The following is a 27,653-nucleotide window of genomic DNA, read 5'->3' as shown; positions in this document are numbered from 1 at the left end:
ATGTTTTACTCTGTAACTTTTTCCTGCGATGTCAGATTTTTTAAAGCAATATACCGTTACGTCTGCTGGACCCTCCTGGTTGTGGGGATATATAGGGCTTGTAGGTTCAACAAGAACCCAAGGTACCCAGAGCCAATAAATGAGCTGCACTTCGCAATGGGTTTTCAATTTATACCGGATATACAGCAATTCATTTGGTGAAATATAAAGAGTGAAAAATAGGTATCAAGAAAACATTTGTATTTCCAAAATGGGCACAAGATAAGGTGTTGAGAAACAGTGGTTATTTGCACATCTCTGAATTCCGGGGTGCCCATACTAGCATGTGAATTACAGGGCATTTCTCAAATAGACTTCTTTTTTTACACAATGTCTTACATTTGGAAGGAAAAAATGTAGAGAAAGACAAGGGGCAATAACATTTGTTTTGCTATTCTGTGTTCCCCAAAGTCTCCCGATAAAAATGGTACCTCACTTGCGTGGGTAGGCCTAATCCTCGCGACAGGAAACGCAACATGGACACATCACATTTTTACATTGAAATCTGACGTGTTTTTTGCTAAGTGTCTAGCAGTAGATTTTGGCCTCTAGCTCAGCCGGCACCTAGAGAAAACTATCAAACCTGTGCATTTGTGAAAACTAGACACCTAGGGGAATCCAGGATGGCATGACTTGTGGGGCTCTCACCAGGTTCTATTACCCAGAATCTTTTGCAAACCTCAAAATGTGGCTAAAAAAAACACTTTTTCCTCACATTTTGGTGACAGAAAGTTCTGGAATCTGGGAGGAGCCACAAATGTAATCCACCCAGTGTTCCCCCAAGTCTCCCGATAAAAATGATACCGCACTTGTGTGGGTAGGCCGAGCGTCCGTGACAGGAAATGCCCCAAAAACCAAACGTGGACACATCACATTTTCCCAAAGAAAACAGAGATGTTTTTTGCAAAGTGCCAAGCTGTGGATTTTTGCCTCTAGCTCAGCCGGCACCCAGGGAAACCTACCAAACCTGAACATTTTTTTAAACTAGACACCTAGGGGAATCTCGGGGTGACTTGTGGGGCTCTCACCAATCTGACCAAAAACCACACTTTTTCCTCACATTTCGGTGACAGAAACTTCTGGAATCTGAGAGGAGCCACAAATTTCCTTCCACCCAGCGTTCCTCCCAATTCTCCCAATTCCAAGTGGGACGATTTTGAGAGTTAGCCAAGCTCTCATTGCCCAAATGTAAAACCAAAACCCAAAATAATCAAATGTTCTCTTGCTTGCCGGGGGATAAGATGTTTTAGTGTGCAGGGGGAGAGCTGAAAGACTGTTACCCCCTTCAGCTGGGGTGGGGGCATAACCACGCCCATGCAGGTTGGTAGCCACCACCACACTATTTTTTTTATTTTTATTCCCTGGCATCTAGTAGACTTTCTGCCCCCCCCCCCCCTCCCCGGGGTTTGGATCGGGGTAATTTCCCCATCTGAACAACTTTGGCCCGATTTATTTAGGGTGGGGGTATGGCCATACCCCCACCCTCTTATTTTGAAAAAAAAAAAATCTTCTCTGGTGGGCTTTCTGCCCCCCCCCCCCCCCCCCCTTGGGGGTAGATGGGCCTTCAAAAAATAGGCCGATCTGCCCCCAAGTGGGGCAGAAATGGCCAACAGTAATTGCCCAAGGGGCTGCCCCCCCAAACAAAACACACACATACACACACACACCAATCCCTGGTGCCTAAGTGGTTTCTGCCCTCCCCGGGGGCAGATCAGCCTAATAAAAATAGGCCGATCTGCCCCCAAGGGGAGCAGAAATGACCTAAAATAAATTTTCCCCTGCCTGGGGAGCAACCCTTGCCCAAGGGGTCACTCACCTTGCGTAAAAGTGGCGCAAAAAAAAAATCCCCGGTGCCTTGTGGTTTCTGCCCCCCCCCCTTGGGGGCAGATTGGCCTAAAAGAAATAGGCCGATCTGCCCCCAGGGGGTGCAGTAAAGGCCTAAAAATATTTTGCCCCCCTGGGGAGCGACCCTTGCCCAAGGGTCCGCTCCCCTTATGCGCAAGTATAAAAAAATATTTTTAAAAAAAGAAATCCCTGGTGTCTAGTGGTTTCTGCCCCCCTTGGGGGCAAATTGGCCTAATAAAAATAATCTGCTTTGCCCCCAAGGGGGGCAGAAATGGTCTAAATTCAATTTGCCCCCCAGGGGAGCGACCCTTGCCTAAGGGGTCACTCCACATACATAAAAACATAAAGTAATTTTTTTTTTTTTTTTAAACCTGGTGTGTAGGGTAGATCGGCCTAATTATAATAGCCCCCAATATTTTTCCCCCTGGGGAGCGCCCTTGCATCGTGATCGGGCAGCAAAAATGCTTGCAGAGACATGAAAGGAAAGGAAAGGAAGGGCCTTTCCTTTGCTTTCATGCCTCTGCCTGCCCCCTCCTCCAAGCAGAAGAGAAATGCTGCTCATTTCTCTTCCGCATCGGGCTGGAAGCATGCTTCCAGCGCAATGGGAGGTGACCTCTGATGAGGTCCCCATGCGATCATGTGCTGACATCATCACATGTCACTGGTGGAGGAAATCTGGGGGGGGGGGAAGGGGGGGTCGAAGCAATTCCCCTTCCATCCTTGATGGGGGGGGGGGGGTTTGAGGGTGTGGGCCAGGTGCAGGACAAGCTGGGCTCCTCCTCGGCACACAGCAACCATGGCCGAGGGCGAGCCTAGCTCATCCACGGCACCCAAGGGGTTAAAGTAACATCAGGAAAACATGTGGTCATTACCTGTTCGTTTTATGATGAAGGCACAAGTGCCAGGAAGCACGTGGGGTCTCCTGCGCTCCTCTGAGCTAAAACGGGGGCCAGCTTATAGTTGGGGAGAGGGGGGCAGCATGCACCACCTCCGGTTCTTATATGGGGGCCCCTCCTGGGGCTTGCACCCTAAATGGGCGCCTGCTATCTTTGTGGCCTGCCCTCGGCCATGACCGGACCTCTAAGGGGGTGGGCATAGGGCCAAAAAAACACTACGTGAGCGATCACGGTCCTAGCGCAGTGACCACAAAAGCAGCAGTCCAAGGCGGTTCCTGGTGAGTCCTTCCACCAGCATTCCAGTTAAAAGCATGTTCAAGTGTCCAGAGTGTCTCCAAATTGTGGAGAAAAAAACCCTCTACTTATACTGAGTTTTGCAAAGGTTTAACAAAGAGGGGAAGAGGAGGTTCCAAACAGTTACAACTGGTTCTGGGAGTGTCCCCTCTGTCCTCCAACACAGGCTCCAGACATCAGTTTTGGGTAAACAAACCCTTTGTGTGAGGCCAAGGCACAGCCTTTACAGATGCAAGTGTGCCCGGCCTTCCCTTCTCTCAGCCCAGGAAGACCATTCAATATTTAGATGCACCTCTGCGACACCTCCACCCTCCCTGTGTACATGCTATCTGAAAACTATGCACAAAGTCCAGCTGTCACTCTGCCCAGACGTGGATTGGAGTCCGGCTGAAAAACACCAGAGTCACAAGCACAGAGAAATGCTCACTTTCTAGAAGTGGCATTTCTATAATGGTAAGAAAAATATCCACCTACACCAGTAAGCAGCATTTTTCACTACCATTACAACCATACCAAACATGCCTACGCTACCCCTCATAAATAAGACAATACCCCCTAGACACAAGGCAGGGCATTTCTAATGTAATCCTGTGAGAAGGCTGCACTCACAGCAGTGAGAAACCTAAATAGGCCGTTAGTCCCTACCAGGACAGGCCACGCTACCAGGCACATGTTCTGCCTTCTACATACATAGCACCCTGCCCATAGGGCTAGCTAGGGCTTACCTTAGGGGTGACTTACATGTAGTAAAAGGGAGTTCTGTGCCTGGCAAGTAAATTTAGATGCCAGGTCCCTGTAGCAGTAAACTATGCACACAGGCCCTGCGCTAGCAGGCCTGATACAGGTTTGAAAGGCTACTTCTGTGGGTGGGGCAAGCTGCGATGCAGGCCCACTAGTAGCATTTAATTTACAGGCCCTCGGTATAGGGATACCACTGTACAAGGGACTTACAGCTAAATCAAATTTGCCAATCAGGTATAAGCCAATCATACCAAGTTTACAAGTGAGAGCCCTCGCACTTTAGCACTGATTAGCAGTGATAAAGTGATCAGAGTCATAATGTCAGACAAAAACGGCCAGAAAAATTAGGAGGAGAAGGCAAAAGGTTTGGGGAATGACCCTGTAGAAAGAGCCAGGGCCAACACCATGTGTTTGAGTTCACCAGCAGACAAGGGCTACAGTTCACCTTCCTGTTTACCTCCTTTGGTTCCTTGTTAATGGTAGCCAGTTTTCCTTTCCCCTCCATACCATCCTAGGTACTAGCTGCAACCACATGACCTCCATACAATCCCATCTTTCCTGCACTACTCCAGATCCTTTTTCCATCATCTTCCGCAGTTAAGGCCTGTAAGCTGCATCAGATCACTTTCTTCCAAATGAATCAAACCATATCCAGCAATGGACTGCTCTCACTAAGGTCTCACGTGGGAAGCAATTTCCTCCGTCTCATTTCTTCTAAACAATGGCTTCTCACTGCCACTTTGTCATTCTGTAGTTCCAGTTGATGTTCATAAGACTGTTTTCACGTGTGCCATAGTCCAATTCACGATTGGATAACATCTACTCTTCTTTCTTCGTAGGTATTTATGTATGTACGTGTTATTTTAAAGAGCAATCTAGCCAAAAGGCAGCATAGGGCCATACAGGGTCAATGGCAAGTGTAAAGCCAACGAGTGAGAGGAAAGATAGTTGGTTATTGAACTGTAACTGCATTGTGACATAGTATTCTTAAAAGAGATGAGTCTTCAACTCTATTCTAAACTGGAGCAGCATTGGTGCAGTCCTTATGGATATATGGATGTTGTTTCAGATCCTGGGTGTGTAGATGGAAAAGGCCAGCTGCCTTGTTTTTTTTCCCTTTTTACACTTCTTTGTCTCCTGTCTGACGATGGCCTGGCGGCGGGTGTGCTTAGAGCCACTAGAAATGGTAAGCTTGTCCCCAAGATAAGCAGGGATGCTGGTCATGATGGTTTTGCAAATGATACAGTTAGTATTGAAGATGGTATGGGCTGGCAAGGGGATCCAATGGAGTTCTATCAGGATGGGGGAGATATTGTGGAGTGGCATGTAGGATGCCCTTAAGCTGTGCCAGTGTACAGTCAGGGAGGTCATGGAGCATGGTATTACCACCACCCACCACTATTCTTTCCTTCTCAGGCTTGCAGTCTACTGTAGGGAGGATATTACTCAACAATTACTGTTACAACCCAACCTCCTTCCTGATGCACCCCTACATCTTCACAGACTTTAATCTACCCAATCATTTCAACATGTCCTCACCCCATCCCAACATATGTAGCTTTGTCACTGCTCGCAGTTGCGATGAATACACCCTGTACACCATCTCTTGCCAGCTCCTCTTCTTTAAATACTTCCTCAGCACCCTTAAAACATGCCTGTTAATTATTCTATCTTCGCCTAGTGTCTGAAAAACCTGCCCTCCTCAGTTTCAAGTGTTAACTGTGGGCTTTTACATGATCAGTCCTAATGTTTTCGGACCTGCCCAAAGACAACCAGGGCCCCTTTCGTTTGTGGGCAGTCTTTTTTGCACATTCATCCCTACTATCCTATTTTCCTCCCACCTTACATTATCCACCCATCTACCCTCCGGCCCTCATAATTCCTTTCCGACACTATGGCCCTCATCCCCGCTGGCCCGGCAGACGGAAACCGAGTTTCCGGCCGCCGGCCCAGCGGGGATGACAGCCGCAACATGGGAGCCGGCTCCAAATGGAGCCGGCGGTGTTGCGGCGGTGCAACGGGTGAAGTTGCAGCCGTCGCGCTTTTCACTCTCTGCTATGCAGAGAGTGAAAAGCTTCATGGGGCTGTGCCAGGGGGCCCCTCGGCTTCCGTTTCCGCCAGCCTTTTCATGGCGGTTCCTACCGCCATGAAAAGGCTGGCGGGAGGGGGACTCGTAATCCCCTCGGCAGCTCTGCAAGCAGCGCTGCCCTGGAGAATTGTATCCGCCAGGACCAACGTGGCGGAAAAACGCCGGTCCTGGCGGTACGACCACGGCGCCCGACATTGCACTGCCAGCCTGTTGGCGGTGCAACCTCCAAAACAGCCCTGGCAGTCTTTGACCGCCAGGGTTGTAATGAGGGCCTATATCTGAACCGCTCAATGTTCCAAATAACATGATCAAAAATATGGCTCTGAACACTGCTGTCCCCGAAGCAGATGTGCATAAAACGCTTGCTTGGGTCATAATCCCCCCCCCCCCCCACAAAAAAACTGTCTTTGTAACTTGCTACCTACTGTCCTCCACTGTCCCTTTCACTGTAGTTCATCCTTCCACCACCCATCTTGCCAATTTATTCAGCTCATTTCCCAGGAAGCATTTCCCGTACAAGGTTACTTCTGTCATTGTTCCCGCAATCATTGGTGACAGCTTCTTCTCCACCAGTGACGTCAGACAATGTATTACATCTTTACTCCTGCTCCTCATTCTCTCCCAGTCTCTTCCTCTTTTTACTGCTATACTTCTCCTAAATTCCACCCTTGCTTTTTCTAAACATACTTTTATTGTTTTTAGTTTGTATCCTGGTACAATTTGCAAAATAGTCACCCCTCTCTTTAAATCTTCGTATGTAACAAACATGAACATAGGGAGGCAGAGAAATGCCTACAAAATATAATTACAATGTTCATATTACGTCATCTGGGTGGGGTGTTTAAGTCATCACTTACTTCAGGAAAGAGAACCATTCCGTTCATTGTCCCTTGAAAAGTACTACTAATCACCTAGACAACAGATCATCATTGCAACACTGCAGATGTTCAATTTTCATAACAGAAACATAGAAATAAGAGCAAAAACTCTAACAAAGATTCCTTCAATAAGAGCTGGCTCTAAGCTTCATAGAGGCCGCATACCTAAAAGGGGCTAAATAAAATGCCGCGAAATAAGATGTGGGGGCGGGGCATCCTATTTTAGCTATGGTCTTGTGTTAGGCCAGTTATTATGGTGAACAAGGGGTGGGGCTATTTCAGGGTATTGACTCTCTATCCCCGAAAGGGTATCATCTTTAGAGTTGCCCTACACTCTCTGTTTTGATGCTTTAAAATTCTACAAGGATGGTGTTTTATGATTTCACAAAGTCATGTTTTTATGCACTGGCGTGCTTCCATATGTAGTAAGGTACTCTCGTATGCAGCCCATGTCCCAACCTCGACCCCATTCATTTATGGTTGGAGCTGTCCTTTCCTTCCAATTCATGGCAATTAGCCTTTTTGCCAATATAAACACTAGGTCAATTAAAACGGCTTTTAGACTTTCTTTTAGGATGCCAGAAATCGCTCAAGAGACATGCCTCCGTAGTGATGTTGAGCGTCCTGTTTGTTACTCGGTTAATTGGTTGCATGATTTGCGTCTAATATGCAATAATTTGCGGGTAGCTCCATGTCATGCGGTAAAAATCAGCTTCTGGAAGTGCAGAGTGGGGGCGGGCCATTTAGCCCGTTTGTGGGAAATATGCATTGATGCGTTCAGGGGTGAGGTAGCTTCTATAGAAATAATAAAACAGTATTAATTTAAGCCTAGCATTGTGAAATACCCTGAGTGTTTTCACCAAAATCCTGTTCCACCTAGTCTCATTGATTGCCTGTCCCATATCTCCCTCTCAGTAGAGCATAAGTTCCACCAGAGCTTCCCCGAAAACTGTCCCAGTTGTCATAGCCAGCGAATCCTCCAAAGCCAGAACAGCCAACTCCCTAGATCTCCCATTTCTTCAGGGATTCTCACTCCATAACGATCTGGCTTCAGTGCCAGTCCACAGAATATTGGCCACCAAAAACAAAGGCATCTGCTAACTCATTGGCAGTGATTGCCCCTTGTAACTTATTTATCACTCTCACCGCTGCATCATCGATCACAAAAGTAACTTTTTTGTTGCTAACATCCCCGCCCCATAATTCAATTGCTAATATTACCAGAAAAAAATCTGGAAGGCAATACTATGCTCTGTCCCTCCCAGCCCACTAGCCACCTTTCGGGACACCATAATCCGTTCCTGAAGGGGCCAAATGCCTAATTCCAGGTGCATCCAGGAAGATTTCGATGGCCAAATGTGTCCGTGTCCTTCCACATTGTCACTCCGTTATATTCTTCACAAAAGCTCAGCCAGATCAATATATCCAGCTTCATATTCTCATAAATCCTTAGTCTGTGATGGGGTCTTGTTGCTCCTCATGACAAAAACCATGTGTCTGCAAAATGTTTTTCCTGGTGAAACCACTTTGCAAGTAATGTTCAAGTGTCCCAATATTTGTTGCAACTTTCTTGTTTTGCATTTGTTCTGGCTGATCGCCTCCTACAGGTGCTTTCTCAGCTCTGTCATTTTGATTGCTGGCAGTGGTGACATCAAAGCTACAAAGTTCTGTTGATGCCAAGGGAAATCAGTGTTGTTACCAGCCCGTCTGTCTTTCCTGATGTTAGGAGTAATCACCTGTCTCACTCCTCCAACGTCCTCATCAACCAGCCCACTGGCTGCCCTGGCCTACCTGCAAACAGAAAACCATCCTGGTACTGCAGCACTTGCTCCGAGCTCAACACCTCTCTCACCACCCATTCCAGGAAACTGCAGAAGGTTTCGAAGACCAATCATGCCACAGAGCTGCCCATCTGCAAAGTAGTGCCCCTCAAACTATATCCCTAACAGTGAAAAATCTACCAGGTGCACTGATAAAAGCCTGAATGCTGACTGTATCTTTATTTTTAAGGTCTCAGTCCCCAACCTACAGATCCCTTGCTAAAGCTATGGCCTCATAGATGTCTGTATATCTTATAGAGCATTCTTCCTCCGCTATGCAGTTATTAACCGAAGTCCCTTCTGGCCAAGAAACCAGATATGTTAGCCTATATTCATCTTTCGCTTTCTTGGGGATGACTCATAGTAGGAATATCAAGCTCAGAAGGGAATCTCCGGGAAAAGGTCCTGCCTTCCTCCCTGGCCATCCTGACTGCAACCACTTCTTTTGCCATCTTGTTTATTCTTTTGCCATCTTGTGTATTACCACTTGTTCCAGTTCTTTTATTGATTTCAAATTGTCAGTGCAGTGTCTCAAAAAGACCTACTGTGTGGATTCCTAAAACATTCTTCAAAACCGCCCTTCAACCAACTGGCTGATTTTTTTTATCTGGGTACTGGTGCAGCGATGGAGCCTGCCCATTGTATCTAACCAGTGTTTGGCTTTGCCCCAAGTTTTCTTTTGCTCTCCTCACCTCCAGCGTAACCTCCCTGTCCTGCAAGGGGGGCTTACCTCAGCACTGGAGTACCAGTCTTTGAACTTACACTGTACCCTAAATTAGCTTACCTAGTTGATGTTGCAGTACACTCAGCCTGGTCAACTTTTAAATTGGGACCCCACTCCGACCTGGGCAGGACAAGTCTGAAAGGGCACTGATAGTATCAGCTGCCATCGGCCTGGTTGGCGTGATATTCTATAAGCACAAGTTATGGTAAATCTCTCCCTATGACATTGCAGGACCTAAAGGTCTCCTGCTGTGCCTTTTTCATCATATGGCACCAGTGCTTAATTTGAGCCAGTGGTTTCCGGTGATGGGCACTTTATTGACAACATGGGCTCTTATGACAGCCTGCCACAGGGGGGTGCTGTTTGCCTTCTTTTTGAGGAGCACAACAGCTGTTGTTTAATATTTAAATATACATTAAACTCACTAATACCTGCCACCCAAAAGCTATAAGAATACCTTGGACTGCATGTATTAGTCATTTTAATGTGTATTTAAAGTCTGAAGTGTCACCCTTGTATGAGTGTGTGGCCAGTAGTGATAGTACTGTCATTGGCAGTGCTAGAAGGAGCAATAGGTGGTGCAAGCTTCAGTGGTTTCCAGACAGTGACCCTGGCACTTTTATTTATCGGTTTACAAATTAAGCACAGGATTGTACCCATGCTACACCTAAAACGTACATGTGCCTTTCTCAAGATGTCTACATATTTAAAGCTTGCCAAGCTGCTCTCTGGATATTTTTCACAAATAGGCTTGCCGACAATGTACATGCTGACATCCATAATGGACGAAATTATCGGCTTCTTAGCCAATTCCCTTTCCTCCTTTTTGGAGTCCCCCTTACTTCAGGTCACTCGGTGTAGTAAAAAATGTTGTATTCACTGGCTCATATTTTTTCTTTGGTGCTTGCCAGTAAATGGCTCTCAAAAGGGGCTGACATATCATTCTCGGTTATTACACTGTCCTTGCCTTGTCCTGTTTTGTATTGTCCATTGATTCCTTCCCAGCCTTCTCCCGAGACGCCTCTTGCTGCCCTCCTTACCTCTGCCTACAACTTCATATCCCTGTGCCTACGTAGTGTGCGCCCTCGTCTTGTGCAGACCTGTTCTTCCTTGTCCCATCATATCAGTCTCTATAGTCTGAATTGCAGTCTTGTTTACTCTCCCTTCCATCCTTAACTCAGTCCTGCCTTCTAAAGTATTGTCCCACCAGTCCCACCATTTCCTCTCAAACTCGCTGTCCTGACTCATTCTGTTCCTGTGACCTCCACATCCGGCCTGCCCTCCTTGCACCACATCCTCATGAATGCCTTCACTCTTCCACATATTCCACCCTTCACCTGTATACTCATGGTCTGCATCCTTGATCTGTGCATGTGGAGATCCAGTCCAGCTAGGCATCTTGTTGCCTGTGTCTTGCCTCTTAGACCCTCACCCCCTAGACAGCTTCCTCTTCTCTGCTTTGTGCCTGTTGTCCGTTCTTCATGGGATGCGGTTCGCAGTCCTTCTACCTGCCCTTTCTGGTCCATCCATCCTTCTTCGGGCCCCCCAGCAGCAGCAGCACCAGCCTCGGTATTTGCCCCTCGTCTGCAACCCTTTTTTCATCTTCTCTCTTTCCTTGTCTTCCACCCTCACCTCTGTCAATGACGCTCCTCCAAGGAACTTCAACAATTCCACATCCCTTACCACGCAGTCCTCCTTCAGTCCTGCTGCCCTGATTTTTCCTCTGGGCCCAAGCCCCTGAGGGGTCACCCTGCCACCCCAGAACGTTTTGCCAGATAGTTATAATGGACATTCGTCGGGTGTAATCTCTGCCATATGTCCCCTTCTTACCTTCACACTGGCTCCTTCCTCTCTGGGGTGTGTTAATCAATGGGTTTAAGTGAAGTGAACATACATTAAGATCCACAGATAGCATTTGATATATTTAAAACCATCAAGTGTCCCAGGTTCATGGTGTGAGTAGCTCAGCCAGTCCATGCGATTTTTTTTTGCTTTCTGAGGTTTGTAGTCCTGCGTATCCAATTAGAAAAACAGGACTGCAAGTCCCAGAATCCAAAGAAACAGTCTTCTAGTGACACAGAACCACCTAGACACCCAGCTTTCAGGGCACAGATAGGCTATGAGGCACTCCTTGGAGCTCCACAGCCAAGGCACAAGTACCTGCGTAAATTTTCAGGATCCCATGGTAAATTTTTCACACCTTGAAAGAACTCCCCTGCCCCTCCCTCCATCCCAAGCTCCTCCAGGACAACGCTGGCGGGTGATTTCCTAGATAATGCATCGCTGGGCCCGGTGGGTAATGAGCATGGCCACTGCTGGGAGGCCACACGCAGTGCCTGTGACAGTCCTGGGGTTCCATATGTGATAGTCCTGGGGTTCCATTTGTCAAGCCATTGTTTTGGGTTAAATTAGACTAAGTGGAGTTATTGGACAGAGCCTAGACTACAACACCCAAGATGCAATAGTTTGTAAAAATGAACCATTGCAAGGTCTCTCGATGACATGCAATCATACATGCCGACATTTTTTTAAAAAGGAAATGAACATTTTCAAGACAAATTGGGGAAATATACTTTGTACATTGACCTCTATTGAGGCAGAGCCAATTTCAGACAGGAGAAACGCAATGAAGCAATTTTTGGCTTCAAAACCCACCAGTCTTCCGTCCGAATCGGTTCTATTGCTATGTACGCATGTAATAATCTTGTGACAATGATGCAACTCATGCTACGGCTGCCAGAGAACGAACGGCATTTTTATGGGTATAACATTCTTACATCCAAAAAATAACCCTAAAAGAACCAAAAGCATCGAATTGCAGTAACTTCGGGAATATTACATGTTGAACATTTGTAAAAATGAACCACAAATGCTACAGAAATATATATCGTGCACAGAGGTGCTGTGAAAACATGACATACGCACCTACCTGGTTCTAACAAGCCCGAGCAATGAACAAACACGAAGGAGCATACAGGAGGCTAGGCTGCCAGGTCTTTCTCCAAAAGAATTAGGATTGCATAGGATGTTGTAGTCCTTTTACAGTTTCTACGGACATATAGGAGAAAGAGAACTCCGCGTCCTACTACCACATTTTACTGAGCAAGCAAACTACTCTGAAGAAGGAGGACGTGAACTTAGAATAATTCTACTGATTACAAACCCAACCATTAGATACTAAAGAAAGACTATGTGTATGTTTTTTTCATCTCCAGTGCTTAACCCCTTCGCTGCCAGGCCTTATCCCCCTCAGGTGCCAAGCCTTTTTTTTGTTGTTTTTAGGCTATTTGGAGTAGTTCGCTCTTAGGCCCTCATAACGTTTTGTCCACATAAGCTATCAACGCCAAATTTGTGTCCTTTTTTCCAACATCCTAGGGATTCTAAAGGTACCCAGAGTTTGTGTGTTCCCCTGGAGGAGGCCAACAAATTAGCAAAAATACAGCTAAAATTTAGTTTTTTTTCAGAAAAATAGGAAAAAAGGCCTGCAGAAGAAAGCATATGCTACTCTAGGAACTCTTGCCTGTTCCACCACAACAAGGCTGTCTATAACTGACTCCTAAAATTTATCAAATTTCATCCTTGACTCAGGGGAACAATCCTTGAACACAATAAAAGCATTAAAAGTTGCTAAATTAAACAAATGTATGGCCAACTTTTAATACCAAACATAAGGCTTACGAATAGCAGTGTAAGGTTCCAACCTCTGATCTACTCTATCAACACCACCCATGTGCTTATTGTAGTCCAAAATGTTTGCAGGTTTGCGCACTTCGGCAACCTGACCCCAAACACTCACAGGGGAAGTACTCTCATCATGTATGGTAGTAAGCATGGTGACATCCCTCCTGTCTGCAATTTTCACAGCTAGCAGCTCATCATTCCGCAAGGCACTGCACTGTCCCCTGTCAAGTTTTTTACACACAAGCTCCTCTGGAAAGTCTTTCTGGTTAGAGCGGATTGTGCCACAAGCAACAGTGTCCACTCTGAACAATTCTCTGAACAACCGCACTCCAGTGTAGAAGTTATGTACTTACAAACGGTGACCTTTGTTAAACAGTCGTCTACCAAGTTCCCACACAATTTTCTCACTAACTCCAAAACTTGGCGGACAACCAGGGGGGGTCAATACTGGAATCACTACCTGTGTAGACCCAGAAATTATAGACATATCCTGTACTACTTTCAGACATCATATACATCTTAATTCCATACCATACCCTGTTGCTAGGAATGTACTGCCTAAAAACCAAACAGCCCTTGAACAGGACTAAAGACTCATCTACAGATATTTCTTTCCCTGGAACATAGACCTCTGAAAACCAATCTACAAAATGATCAAGGACAAGCCTAATCTTAAAAAGACTGACAGAATCAGGGTGATCTCATGGCAAGGCTAAAGAATTGTCAACAAAAATGCAGCATCTGAAGAAGAAGCAAATATCGATTATGAGCTATGGTTCCAGAAAATATAGCCGTTGCCATCAAGGGACTACTAGACCAATAAGAAGCCAGTGACGGCTTTCTCATCAACTCTTCCACATTTGTAGGTGTCCACTGGGTAGCTCTAGACTGTGACCTAAGTCTGGCAGCATTGTCCCTCAAATACTGCTCCGCATGCAAATTAGTCTACTCAACAATCTCTTCCAAAAATACATCGTCAATAAACAACTGAAAGAAATTGACAGGCAAAAGGTTTTCTGTATTCACTCTACAACCTGGGAGACCAGTAAAGGCAGGCAACAGTGGCTGCTCCATGTTTGGGGCAACCCAGAGTTCAGGTCTTCCAATAGGAAACCTTTCAGCCCCAGGCTGCTGCACTATTGGCACATCAGTGTCCTCTTCTAAAACAGGCCCTTCATCTGCACTGAGAGTGGCTTCCTCATCAGAAGATTCCTCTCGGACAGAAAATTCACTGCCAGAATCTTTCTCTTCCTCCTGTGCCTCATAACCATGATCAGAAGATGACTCAAAAAGCATACCAACAACCTGTTGAGTGGTCACCCTGCGGCTAGCCATGATCCTTGATCCTTTCTAAGAAAAGTAACTTGACAAATGTGCCAACAAGAACCAGCACTGTCTAAAATAAGTAATAAACACAAAGTGTGGCTTTATCACAAAGAGTTATGTGCTCAAAAACTATACCACTAATTTGCCTGAAAAAGCTAGACTCGTCAGCAACTACTCTGCACAGATACAGCAATCACCAATGATATCCCACTAAAAAGAAAGAAGAAAAGAAAATTAGACATAAGACAAAACAAATATAATTGTGCACAAATCGAAGGACAATTTCACACACAATCCTGCATTTACTACACCACTTACAAAAATGTCATTCATGCATGGCAACAATACTTATTTGAGGTAAGTTGTTTTTTCTTACCTAAAACATGCAACTACGAAACTGCAGGTCAACCACTCCCAAAACCGCAAGGAGTCACAGGAAAGGAAGCAAAAGCTTTTAACTAGAACAAAAAGGAGAAATAAACTGTTATAATCACAAATGCAAATACTTTGCCAGTTGACAAACACCCTGCCACCAAACATTTAGAAATTTACCCTGGTGTCTAGTGGTTTCTGCTCCCCCTTGGGGGCAGATGGGCCTAAAAAAAATGGGCCGATCTGCCCCCAAGGTGGGGCAGAAATAGGCGACAGTTACGTGCCCCCTTTAGGGGGACAACACTTGCCCAAGGGGCAGCCCCCCACACAAAAAAACATAAACAAAAACTATCCCTGGTGCCTTAGTGGATTTGGCCTAAATAAAATAGGCTGCTCTGCCCCCAAGGGTAGCAGAAAAGGCCAACAGTTGTGTGCCTCCTTTGGGGGCAACCTTTGCCCAAGGGTCCACCCCCACACAAAACAAAAAATACAAAAAAATCCCTGGCGCCCTAGTGGCTTCTGCCCCCCTTGGTGGCAGATGGGCCTTACAAAATAGGGCCTCAATGGGCCTAAAAAAATAGGCCGATCTGCCCCCTGCCCAACAGTGCTGTGCCCCTTTTGGGGGATGACCCTTGTGCAAGGGGGCCACCCCTCCACACACAAAAAAACCCATAAACAATCCCTGGCATTATTGGCCTAGAAAGAGATCCCCGTGGGCCGGGTCCATGAAGTAATGGTTACATCCTCAGCACCCGAGCGGTGCAGCCGAGGATATAACCATTACGTCCTCTGCACCCAACGGGTTAACAGTCCTGCCGTTAAGACACCGAAAACAGACCACTTTGTTTGGGGAAAATGCATCTTTTCTGCTTGCATTCTACTAGTCTTTGTCTTGTTTATTCCCTCAAGACAAAGAATAGGAATGCCATAAACCAAGACTAATAAAGAAAATCTGTTCTGGTCTGGAGCAGTGGCCTAAGTGAAGGAGACCTCCAAGGAGCAGGTCTACAACTATGAAAGCTGAATGAATTACTAATGATTTTCATTTATTATGGGTTAAGAATGTGCATGGGATTAGGCTAAACATAGAAATAATGTGCGACTTGGAGAATGTGCCCACTTGATTGGCTGCTGTTATATACGTAATGCTTTAGTAAATGCATATTATTATTTGATTTATGTGCATGTGTAGAGTAAATTGTAGTAGTGTCATAATAATGATTTTACATTATGTATTTGGCTTTATTAACTATAGGCCTTAAGTTAGCAAGGTTTGGGCCTAGTCTGCTCAACCTCATGTTAAGCTGTCACGTTTAATAAAATAGTAGAAAATGTATGACCAAAATTAATGCTTCTATTGTTCACACTGTGAAGTTTTTACAGATGTCGTTAGCTTTTTTATAAGAACTGTCTGCTAGAATGTCTTGTATTAGGAAATTAAACTTTGTAAGGTTTGATGCATGAGACAACGATGTTACTACGAGCCAACAATAGATGCACGGACTGGAACGTGGATTGCAACAAAATCATTACCTGGCAAGTCTGACAATGGAAACAGGAGAAAAGGAGCCAATCACTGACATGTGAAAGACAGTTTAGTTATACCTTAGATGTGGATTTTAGGTTCTATTGGATTAGCCGTAAACGTAAACGTACAATATTTTGAACAAAGACAATGTGGGAAGATTCTTTAGGACATTTTTACTTAGCCCGACTGCACAGAGGTGTGAGAACTTTTTCCTATTTTGATTTTCCCCATAGTGGTTCTGTTTAAGAAGGTGCCCAGTTGCTGATGACTGTATTTCTAACTTTGACTTTATTGCTTAAACTGCTAATGGTGGATGCCGACCCCTTAGAGATTGCTTCTTAATGGTTCAGATAGCTTAGAGTCCCCTGTGTCTGAGCCATCCCCTTTCACTGCCCCATTGCTGAAGCTGACCAGACGGATGTGCAACTGGCAAAGAGAAATCGCAGCTTGCTGATCCATTTGAGGAGAGTTATAACAAAATGGTATTGCCATTGTTGTAGTTGTTCTTTATTTCTAGGTACCAACTGCAATTTTGATAGAGCTATAGTTTCGATGTTTTCCAAATTATCTTTTGACTAAAATTGCTTTGTATGAAGTCCAAACTTGCTATTCTAATCAGAAGGGTAGTTAGGGAGACCTGGAAATGTTAACAAATTGCAATTAACAAAAAGTTGATGTTGTTCATCTGTTGAATCTAGATGTATGTCATTTCTCCTGCACAGTTATATTTGGTTTTAATTTGTACTGTGACTCTTGAATGCTTAGTTGCAAATGCTTTGGTTAAATTGAGATTCTTTAGAAGATTCGTCAGCCGGTGTTATTCATGTTTGTTTATCATTTGGTTTTGAGATTAATTTAGTTGGCATTAGCATTGTTAATATAGAGAAATAAACTTTCTAACATTTACTAAAATGGGTCATGGTGGGTAAAGATTATTGTCTCCAAAGGAAATGTTTGTTTGTTGATTATACTGAAGGATTGTCGATTGGAGGTATAGCCTAGTGGAATCACTCCAAGCATTGTCAAAAGGTGCATTGAACCTCTAACGCGTTCCCTTAATAATTAAACTATAAAAGACCAAATAAGGTCAGACACGCTCACACAAGTTAGTAATGAGATATACATTCCTGAACGTCCTGCCTAAGTGTAAATATAGCTCCCTCAACAAAGGAATCCATTGCAAGACTTGGACAGGGGTGAGAACGTATTTAAGTAGAATTCCAGGGCGTTTGTGAAGCCACTGTCATAGTACACTGCAAATTTTTGCACAACTGTCCCCCATATCATACGTAGATCATGAATTAGGAAGAGAAAATAGGGGTATTGAAATATCGTGAAAACATAATTTTTCCATTAACTTACTTTGAAGTGCAGAAACCATTAATTAAGAGATAGGAAAACAATGCAATTTTTGAGTTCAAGCAATCATTCTCTCCTGCCTCACTTGGGTACCTTGGCATGTCTACATGACATTTTCAGCCAGTTTGTTTTTAGCAGACCCCAGGTTACACTCTTGTGTTTTCACATGTATTTTAAATTGGCTATATAACCACAGCATGCATAGGACTGTTGGACTAGCTGACACAGAGGCCTCAAATCTGAGCCATTATGTGCAAGGCTCATGTATTTAGAGGACAGGTTAAACACTCCCCCAAAGCTAAATCTCACTCCATGTGAAGACGACTAGAACAAGAACTGTTAGTCCAACTTTGCTCAGATTTCTATTGTGTACAGAGCCACCCATGACAAATGAAGAAGTTGCCGGAATTTATCATATCACATGGTGGATCCCTTCTACAGCAGGTGCTCTGCAAACAGCACACATATTCTATATTTTGGTGATGCATTTTCTATATCATGCAACTATTTTACTGAGGTTTGCATGTTAATTTGTTTATTTTACATTTCTTTTGAGCACTTTTGTAATTGTATTGATGTAAATCTCTGTGAATTGATCACTAGTGAAGATCATGTGACATGACGTCCTAGTAATGTCAAACTAATGTCAAACTGATAAGCTATCAAACTGCACACTGCTCACCTTTAGTAGACTCCCAGGTGCCAGATTGAATCCGGAGAAGTTTTCAGCTACTCCCCAGTAGGTGGGCCACATGGATCTGCGGTGACTCTGTGCCACCCTAGAAGTGAGGAAAAACAGTTGCATATAAGTGACAACCCTGCATGCTAATGCTAGTTTCTTAAACCTTATCTTTTTGCACTGTATGATGCAGATACTCACATTGTAGGTAACAGTGTGCCAAAATCTAACTTGGAATCTTATTATCTTAGTATGATTGTCTGGAGTCCACTCCACTGAACGGGGAAGCTGGATCGCAGTGAGGAATCTGTGGTTAGATAGAGAATCCACCAGGAAGAGAGTTGCCAAAAGTAGGTACTTGTTCTTCTGATGGATAATTCTAACTCATGATTCCTCATCTTTAGTACAGCAGTACTTTTCAAAGGTTGGAGGGACTAAGACTGAGACTGAGACTAGGTGGTGGACTCAGATCAGGATGTCTTGCAAGACTGAGCAGGCAAAATTGCCCTGCGTCAAACCTGACATCAAAGAAGTAGTGTTTTATTAATGTGTGCCCTGGCACCCACATCATAGCCTATCCAGAGCAATGTCCCCTCCCCCCTCTGCTAATGCCATTGTAGTGGCCTTGGCCCTGAAAGAATGATCCCACAGGCTTTCAGGGAGTTGGTTTTTAACCAGCACATAGCATATTTTGATGTAGTGGACAATCCATCTTGACAAGGTAATTTTCTGCACTGCTTTCGCTTCTTTGCTCTAAAGAACCATATACACAGCCATCCTCTGCACAACGGTTTTGTGTGCCACCCATATAGAAACCCAGAGCCCTCCCAGGGTCTAGCTGATGGAACCTTTCCTCTTCTTCTGAAGTGTCATGTGGAGCATAAAAACAATGGCGGAGAGATAGATTAGCAGACGTGAAAAGGTGCTGCAACCTTGGGAAAGGAGGCTGCTCCTCAGCACTGGGACCCGGAAGAAGGTGGTTAGGGCAGTTGCAATGAGAACACCTGCAGTTCACTCCCTCGGTGCCCAGAGGTGATGGCAATATGGAAAAATGTTTTGAGCATCAGTAGTCATGTTGAATAGTTATGCATCAGCTCAAAGCTCGTACACATAACAAATGTCAACACTAAGTTCAAGTCCCATTGTGGCATGACAAATAGCATCAGGGTAAAGATGAGAGTCAGACCCTTAATAAAATTCACCCCAACAGGTGATTTAAAATCTGACCCTTTTCTCCTGTAGGGCCAATCTCCTTCCTTCCAGATCCAGCTTTGTCTCCTGAATCTCTAGGAGGCTGAGCTGTGCTTCCAGGTCCTTGGGTCTCCTCACAGAAGTTGAGCTCCTTTCACTCCCAGACAGGGAGTTATCCCTTGAACGAATTGTGGGGGCCACACTCTCATTGCCCCCCTCTGCTTCAAAAAGATCTCTGCCATCCTCCTTAACCCCACTGTCAGGGGTGATCTCTTCCTTCAGCCGAGCCTGAACTCGCCTTCATTTTTCCCAGGTTCTGAGGGTTTTCTCAAGATTCTCTTTTTTGGGAGTGACCTTTAGATTGATTTTCCTGTCCCTGAACAGCATCCTCAGGTCATTTATCCTCAGTATGACAGGGTAGCCAATTCGATTCCCTTGTTCTCCATCCCTGAAGACTTTGCAAAAAGTTTTGCCACTTTTTTAAGTTCTGGAAAACAGTGCCTCTGGAGTTACATAACTTGGCAACATGTGAAACGTTTTGCTCAATGTCGACTTGGCAGGTTCTTTCACTGGTTGCTAACTTATTGATTGTCTGGTACAGCTAAACACAAGTCCTGGATCCCAGTGCTATGCATGAATGTAAGGATTTGGGTGTATTGTATGGTATGGAAATGCAGCCTTACCTTGGAATTCACTCACAAAATATCTTGGTTCCAGTCAGGCTCGTTTGAACAACCTTAAGCTCAACCAGCTATGACTTTCAAACAGCAAAGCTTGTGCAAAGGAACTTTGTGCCTGATTCAGAGTTTTGCGGATGGGGTTACCCCGTCACAAATGTGATGGATATCCCATCTACCATATCACAATCCCATTATATCAATAGGAGTCGTAATATGGCGGAACACAACACTAATTCACAAAAAATTGATTATATTTGTAAGAATTTTTAGAGCCCAAGATGAGCAAAATCCAGTGGAGAGTTCCAGAGACACAGGTTTTTAAATGTTTTATCACTTTTAATTTCAACCGCATACAAGCATTGGTCAATCAAAAGTTTGCAAACTTTTCAAAGGTTTGTAAAAGTTAATTTGGCTACTGCAGCCTGGCTTGTGCAACCAAATCAGACAGGATGGATGTCGGGGGGTGGGGCAATGGTGTGGATTTGGACAGTTACTTGGCCACCAGAGGTTTTCCAGTCCAATTCTAAACTTTACATCACAACCAGCGGTAGATCATCCTCGTACCTCGCTGCCAAAACATGGAACACTCTTCCCACCCACCTGCGCCAGACCAAAGACCTCTTTACCTTCAGGAAACTTCTCAAGGCCTTCCTGTTCAAGCAGTAGCAGCACCCCCCTCCCCCCCCCTCAGCGCCTTGAGACCCTCAAGGGTGAGTAGTGCGCTTTACAAATTCCTGATTGATTGACTGAACTGCCATTGACTTTAATGGAGTGGTCCTGATGCTGGGGATACAGGATGAAAAGATGCTCAAAGATGTTCCAGTTGCTATGCAGTCGACAGGGGTGCCTTTGTGGTGATTCCTCAGTCCACAGGTCGTGTGGGGCAACTTCGGACACAAAGGTCAGGGTCCGATGAAGTCCTCTTTGAGACAGTAGAAGGCCAGCTACCAGTCTCCAAACACAGTGGTCACAGCGAAATCCTTTAATGGAGGCTAGTGTCCCTCTTGGGTGACCAGTCTGGACTCTGACAACGCTCCAGGGTGTGACTGACTTGGATCCAACTTTTGGCTGTTGAAGATCAGTCTCTTGGAGCATCCTGTGGCAGTCAGTGGTGATTCTTCAGAAGTGGCCATTGACTTGCTGGTTTGGGCTAGTCAGCTGTTTTGTCCCTGGAGCGGGTTCTAGTGGGTCAACCAATTGACCCTTGGCATCACTACTATGGTCTGTGGCTAGGGTATGTTTTTTCCCCAAGCCAGGAGCTACAGACACAGTCCCAAATTTCCTAGGCCACAGTGCAGCAGGTGCAATCCAGCAGATGGTGCAGACTCTCTCTATGCGGCACAGGAGTCAGCAGGGCAATCCTTCTTCAGTCCCTAGTCCAGATTTGACATGATCTCAGGTTCAGGGTACCAGGGGTGCCATATGTATCCCAGAAAAGTGCCCTGAGGGGACAATGTGGTCACTAGCCAATGGGCTGCCAGGTCCGTTCCATATTGGTGACAACTTTCCCCTAATGTGTGGCACCTAACAAACCCAGAGTGCACTATTATGTCCACTCCAAAAATGTTGGCACCCGTTCTTGGCTGTTAGGAGCTTGGTAGCTCTCCCTAGAGGTGTGGCTACCTGTGGGTTGCAAGCCCACAGGAAAACCAATTTGAGCACTGGTTTCCCTTCTTTGTCCCTGTCGCCAGCCCATCTACCTCATCAAAGGGCAGCCCCTCAGGAGTGTGATTGCCATTTTCTCAACAAAGATGGCTTCCCCTTTGAAGTTTGCTTTTTGGGCTTACACTCTAATTGGCTTTCTGCGAAGGGTTGGTAACACCTTGCCCTGCAGCAAGCTGCAATTGTTCCTAAGCCTGGGAATCATGCACACTACTCCCCAGGCAGAGAGAAAGTTGTCTGTTGGCCAGTGCCTGTGTGAGGCTACTGGATGAGCTGGGTCACAGAGTGGCAACTTTCTAAACGTTGCATTGCTTTAATAATAGTATTATATTTGACCTGGGCATAAGGTCAGATTTAGTGCCACGATTAATTTGATGCCTTACAGTACCAGTTAGTTAGTCTCATTCAGGAGTTTGCCAGTGACCCTTTATCAGTCAATGGGGCTACCAACTTTTCCACAACAAAATGACATTTTAGAGGTGTTGCTGCTTAAATAAATATAAGGATCTGCCTTAATAATTTACAGCTACCTGCTATAGGGTTTGATAGGCCTATATTGTTAAGGGAAGTGGTGGCTCTGCCATTGGTTTGAAAAGCAAATTTGAACCAGCAGTGTGACTACTGCTCTTCCAGCCTGCACTGGCAGGCTGGGAGCCATTATGCACTTTGTCACACACTGGGCCTCATTTACAAGGCCCGTGGCGCAGGGCAGCGCAGCAAGTGCCTTGTCTTGTCACCCTGTACCACCAGGAAAGAGCAGAAATGTGCTGTATCCACAAGATACGGCGCATTTCTGTCCTCTCCCCCTGCACTGGCGCACAGACTGCTGCCTAGTGCCAATCAGGCACCCTTGCACCATGGTGCAATTGTGTCTGCGTTGCGGGCATGGTTGTTTTTGTGCAGAAAGGGACATCTTCCTGCACAACAACAATCACAAGAGGTGTTTTCCTCTTTCACTGTGTGCTGCAGAATGCACCACGCAGAGAAAGAGATAAAACAGGGAGAAATAAAGATATTTCTCCCTGTTGCGTCATTTTTATGCCATCCCTTAAGTGGCATAGGAATCTGACGCATTCCCAGACTTGCAATTCTGGGAATGTGTCAGATTCCTCCCAGTTTCATGGGTGTTACGTGGGAACATCCCAAGCAACAGCCATGGAACGCCCCTTTCATGCAGAGTTAGGTGTGAATGGGGGGCCATATTTAGAAGGCCATGAAAAGCCATGCAAGGTGGCTTTGCATAGCTTTGTAAATATGGACTTGCACACTGCGCCACCGAAGCATAAAACAATGATGCTCCAGTGGCGCAGTGTGCCGCTGTGGCCATGTAAATGAGGCCATTGTGCCCTGGGTACCATAAATAAGGGACTTATAAGAAAGTCACTATTTGCCAATTGGGTGTAGCCAATTCAACATACACTTTGTAAGGAGTTAGAACACTGGCACAGAGGTCTGGTTAGCAGGCCTCAGTGCATTCTCAGAGTAAAAAAAAAGCAGCAGCAGCCCAAAAATGTGGAGGTGAACATGCAAAAAGAAGTATTTCCTTACTATGTTTTCATCTGAAAAATGTTTAAACCTCTTATGACGTTACTTAAGTTCTGTTCTACAATGCACGACAGGCCCAAACACAGGAGGGAGTTTGGTTTGCATGTGGATTATTATGAGGGGGGTCGCATTTGAAGGATATGAAGACCTTTTATTGGCTATTGGTAACCATTAGGAAAAATAATAAACTGCCTTGCTTAGCTCACAAATAACAGCATAGCGCAGCCACCCAGTAGCCAAAGTACCACCAAAATATCCTAACCCAAAGCTCATAAACACTGGTCAGCTACTCTGTCCTGCTCCCACCTTCTTACTGCTTGCAAAAGAGGTAGTTATCCTGCAATCCAGAATTATCTAACACCTCATACGGTACTCAGTGGCATAACGCAAAATGATGGGGTCCCATGAAGAATGTGAAGAGAGTCCCTTGAGCTTCCCGTATCTCCCAGATATTCATTGAAATTAGGATGAATGAGGTCCCGTGAAGGGCTAGGTGGGGCCTGAAGAGTTGGGGCCCCTGCGCTGCAGGGACCTGCATTACGCCCAACAGTACTTTTGATTTTTTATTTTTTTTGCATTGTATTTCCTGCCAACGGCGCAGTTATGTGACATATGCAAAACAGATACTTGTGAAAAAAAAAACTTTGTGAAACATTGGTGTGAGAACGTCAACCAGTAAGTAGCTTTTGTTGATGATGTGAGGAACTTAGGGCTCACAGGCAGTCAGTTGAGGAAAGTGGGGCACAGAGAAGTACAGTTTGAGGAGTTTGATAGCAAATGGGCAGACAACATGAGGGTTTCTAGGCACATGTGCTGGTAGCGTGAAGGCCACGAGGCACCTGGACAGACAGTGACAAAACGTTGGAGGCTTCATTTACAAGAATCTGATGGATTGGCCTGATGCGTCAGATTTCCTGGGCTGCCCTCTGATCTCCTAACGACACCATGGATACCATGTATTTACAATACAAAGCTTCATGGTTCACATTTTCACAGATGGGTCAGAAATTCGGACGCATCTGTTGGCTCTAAACGCACACATTGCTGGGCTAGGGTCAGAAAAATGACGCTGCTCCAGCTATGCAAGAAGGTCCTCATAGAGAAAAGCCCTGCTTCAATTTTACGCCAGCTCTGAGCAGGTGGTAAAATTCTGACACAGTGAAGTCACAGAAGGACGCAGTGAAATGTTGTAAATTTCACTGCGTCAGTTCTGCGTGACTTTTCCTGTGGGAACACCTACCTGCATACATTATACCTGGTGCAGGTGTAATGTGACATAAGGGTTTACAAACTGACGCATTGGGCCCAATGCATCAGTTTATAAATCGGGAGCAGTGTAAAGTACTGCTAGCACCACTGCTGCGTAAAACAAAATGATGCAATGATGGTGCAAAGGCCTTGTAAATGAGGCTCTGGGTCTCAAAGAATGTCAGGAGCTTGGGGGGAAATGTGAGCTTCATTGTGTGCGGACATTCGAGAACATGGGCACAGAGTGAGAAATTCTTACTAATACGATTGACTTTAGCTTCCTGTCTCTAGAGGGGCATCTGCTTATTGTGTGCCCTTTACAGAAACAACACTGGCAGGCGTTGTATTTGTGCACTTTCATGTTACACAGAGTGGTGAGACTGCTAGCTGAGAATAGTGCATAACATGGAATACATTACATCTAAGTGTCATCTCATGCCTCTCTCTAGGTTCAGAAGCTGACATGCCCTGCTTTTGGCACCAGCGTCACCACTGCAACCTACAAGAGTGGAGGTCCACCGGCCGTGGAGAACATAACCAACAAGGTGACCTCGGTCTTGGCTACCACAGTAACAACACTGTTGTCACCACTGCAGCACCATATGCCGACCAGCAACACCATTCTTGAAAGATTGGACCCCTGCTTTGCAGACGTGATGCACAGTGTGGAAGTGCAGCCAAAGGGAGAGGCCACACTGGCAGTCACCTGGTCAGCACCTGGTGACCATGATCGTTTTGAAGTGCGGTACAACTCAGGTGAAGCTATGCAAGTGCTTTGGGTGACGGGGGACCTGGCAGAAGTAGAGCTCCACCAGCTCCAGATGGGCAGGGATTACAAGGTCTGTGTCATCCCTCTGAGCAAAGATGTGGCGAAGTGCACAGCCCCCAGTCCCAGGCAGTGCTCCATAGGGCACACCATGGGGACCAGTGCAGACGTTCAGCCAGTGCACATGCCACCAGCCCCATCTCACTCTGCCCTGGGCACTGGCGTGGGGGTGGCTCTTGTGGTTCTTGTCCTGGTGGCCCTGGGCGCAGCAGGTGCCTACAAGCACTGCTCACGGCAGGCTGGATTTCAGCGGCACTTTGATGATGATGGCCCGGGTGGGGAGCGCTACAACCCAGATCCTTACAAGGTAGATGGGATCTATGACAGCATCGAGGAGGACAGGAACATCTACATCACTGCTGCCAGCCAATGGGTAACAGAAGTTGATGAGAAGCTCGACTACAACCTGGCTACTCCGGCCTCCATCCTGGCCACCCCACGATATGCTACTCTTTGATCTCAAGCTTCAGCCCTAGGTCCCAAGGAGTTCTTGCGTAAGATGTCAGAGACAAATCCTCCACCCACACTTCCCTCTTGAATGTGCCTTCTAGAGCGCACTAACCCTTCTGGATCCCATATAATGAATTTGTCATAATCCAGCCCTCCATGTAAATGTATTTGGCCATAAGAGGGTGCAGGCAGTCACCTTTTAATATTACATCTCTAGCATGGCATTAATCGCTATCCTCTGCAGCCCACTGCCTATTTTTCATCCAATAACCAAAGAGAGGAAGCCCTGGGTTTGTGACTGTCTCTGCGCCTCTAAGCTAGTGATTCTTTGGTCTATGAAATGACGAAAGAGACAAGTGACCCCACCCTGCTGTTTGAATTAAGGGAAATGAAGGCCAACCCAACTACAGTATTAAAAGAGATACAATATCCATACTAGCATGCAGTGCTCTGGCATTTGGTGTATTGCAATCTTCAAGAAATTGATAAAGCATCTTTCTGTACACCTTTCCCTTGTGTTGCAGTACTACAATCCTAAGCTGCTTGTTCGGAATCCTGTAAATAATTCGCAGATGTAACTTAGCACAAATTCAACACACAAAAAGTTAATTTCTGTTCTGCTAAGATGTCCTTCTGACCCTCATTGGCAGCATGCAAAATCCAGGCCTTGAGGGCCGATCTAGCAGGCCCATCTACAGGTCAGGCCTCCTACCTCTGAGAACTACAACACTCCTCCTTTGTGATGGCCTCTGATGTCTTGCAGGATGTATTATTGTCACTTGCTGAACTAATAACAAGCATTGGCAAAGCTGGGAGGTCTGGCTTCAATGTGCTACCATATGAAATTACAGGCAATTTCAAACGTTGCATGCAATAATACTATATGGCACATAAAAAGCCAGCCCTTTTGGCTCTGCAAGTATTGAGGATATAAGTATCTGCTATCTGTATAGACTGCAAGTAGAATATAAACAACTAAGTGTGACAGTGTGATGATTGAGTGTACTTTTCAAATGTAAATAGTCCTTTGAGCATAAAAGTGGAAACTCTTCATAAATGGGGAATCATACACTGCACAGTCAATTGCATGGAATAGGAGAGAGATTCTTCCCTGATCACACTATATTTCGAAGAATTGGTCCCAATAGGTCACCAAACAGCTATGTCCCCGAGCCAGACCTAAAAATTAATCACCGTCCTCTCTTCAGAAGTCTCCTGTCCTAGCTGTGCCGATGAACACATTGCTCTATCTGTCCATAACTTCCTCCCCGTACACTGTTCTGTTTCATCCTCCATACTATAGCCCAGGAATGATCCCCTGAGCAATGCGTCACACTCAGCAGCAGGGCCTGTCTTCTGGCGCTGAAGAAGCACTGTGCCAGCTCTGATGTAACCAGGCTGACAGAGCCTAATGCAAACAAGGGAAGCAAGCGCACAGATCAGCATTAAAATAAAGATATAATTGATGTGCAGCGGGTCCCTCACAAGCCTGGACCGTGCTCTCATTGTACCTGCTGCATTAATAATAGTTGTGCTGCAGCGCCGAGAAATCCCAGCTATTACTTCAAACTAAATAGTGGATTTTGCGCCTTTGGCCAATGGATCGACACAAAATATATTTGAGGGGACGTCAAGGCTGTATGTCATAATAAACATCAATAAACAAAAAAACAATAATCTAATCACTATGCAATAACCTCACCAGTTTATTAAGAAGGATTACAGGTTTATTCCCCTATGTGAACAAGGCTAAAGTCACGAAAATAATTCTCAAACATAA

General features: G+C 45.4%; 1 protein-coding gene across 1 annotated transcript in view; it reads left to right on the top strand.

Moving 5' to 3' along the window:
• LOC138292579 (chondroadherin-like) overlaps positions 1 to 26,928 on the top strand; it is a 241,891-nt gene extending 214,963 nt beyond the window's left edge. The window contains exon 5 of the mRNA XM_069231268.1: positions 25,047 to 26,928. Within this exon, the coding sequence (XP_069087369.1) occupies positions 25,047 to 25,880 (834 nt within the window). The 3' untranslated portion in view covers positions 25,881 to 26,928. The remainder of the gene's footprint in view (positions 1 to 25,046) is intronic.
• The last annotated feature ends 725 nt before the right edge of the window (positions 26,929 to 27,653 follow it).

Source organism: Pleurodeles waltl, chromosome 4_2 (assembly GCF_031143425.1).
Source record: "Pleurodeles waltl isolate 20211129_DDA chromosome 4_2, aPleWal1.hap1.20221129, whole genome shotgun sequence".
Taxonomy (NCBI): Eukaryota; Metazoa; Chordata; class Amphibia; order Caudata; family Salamandridae; genus Pleurodeles; species Pleurodeles waltl.
This window is presented reverse-complemented; position numbering and strand designations above follow the sequence as displayed.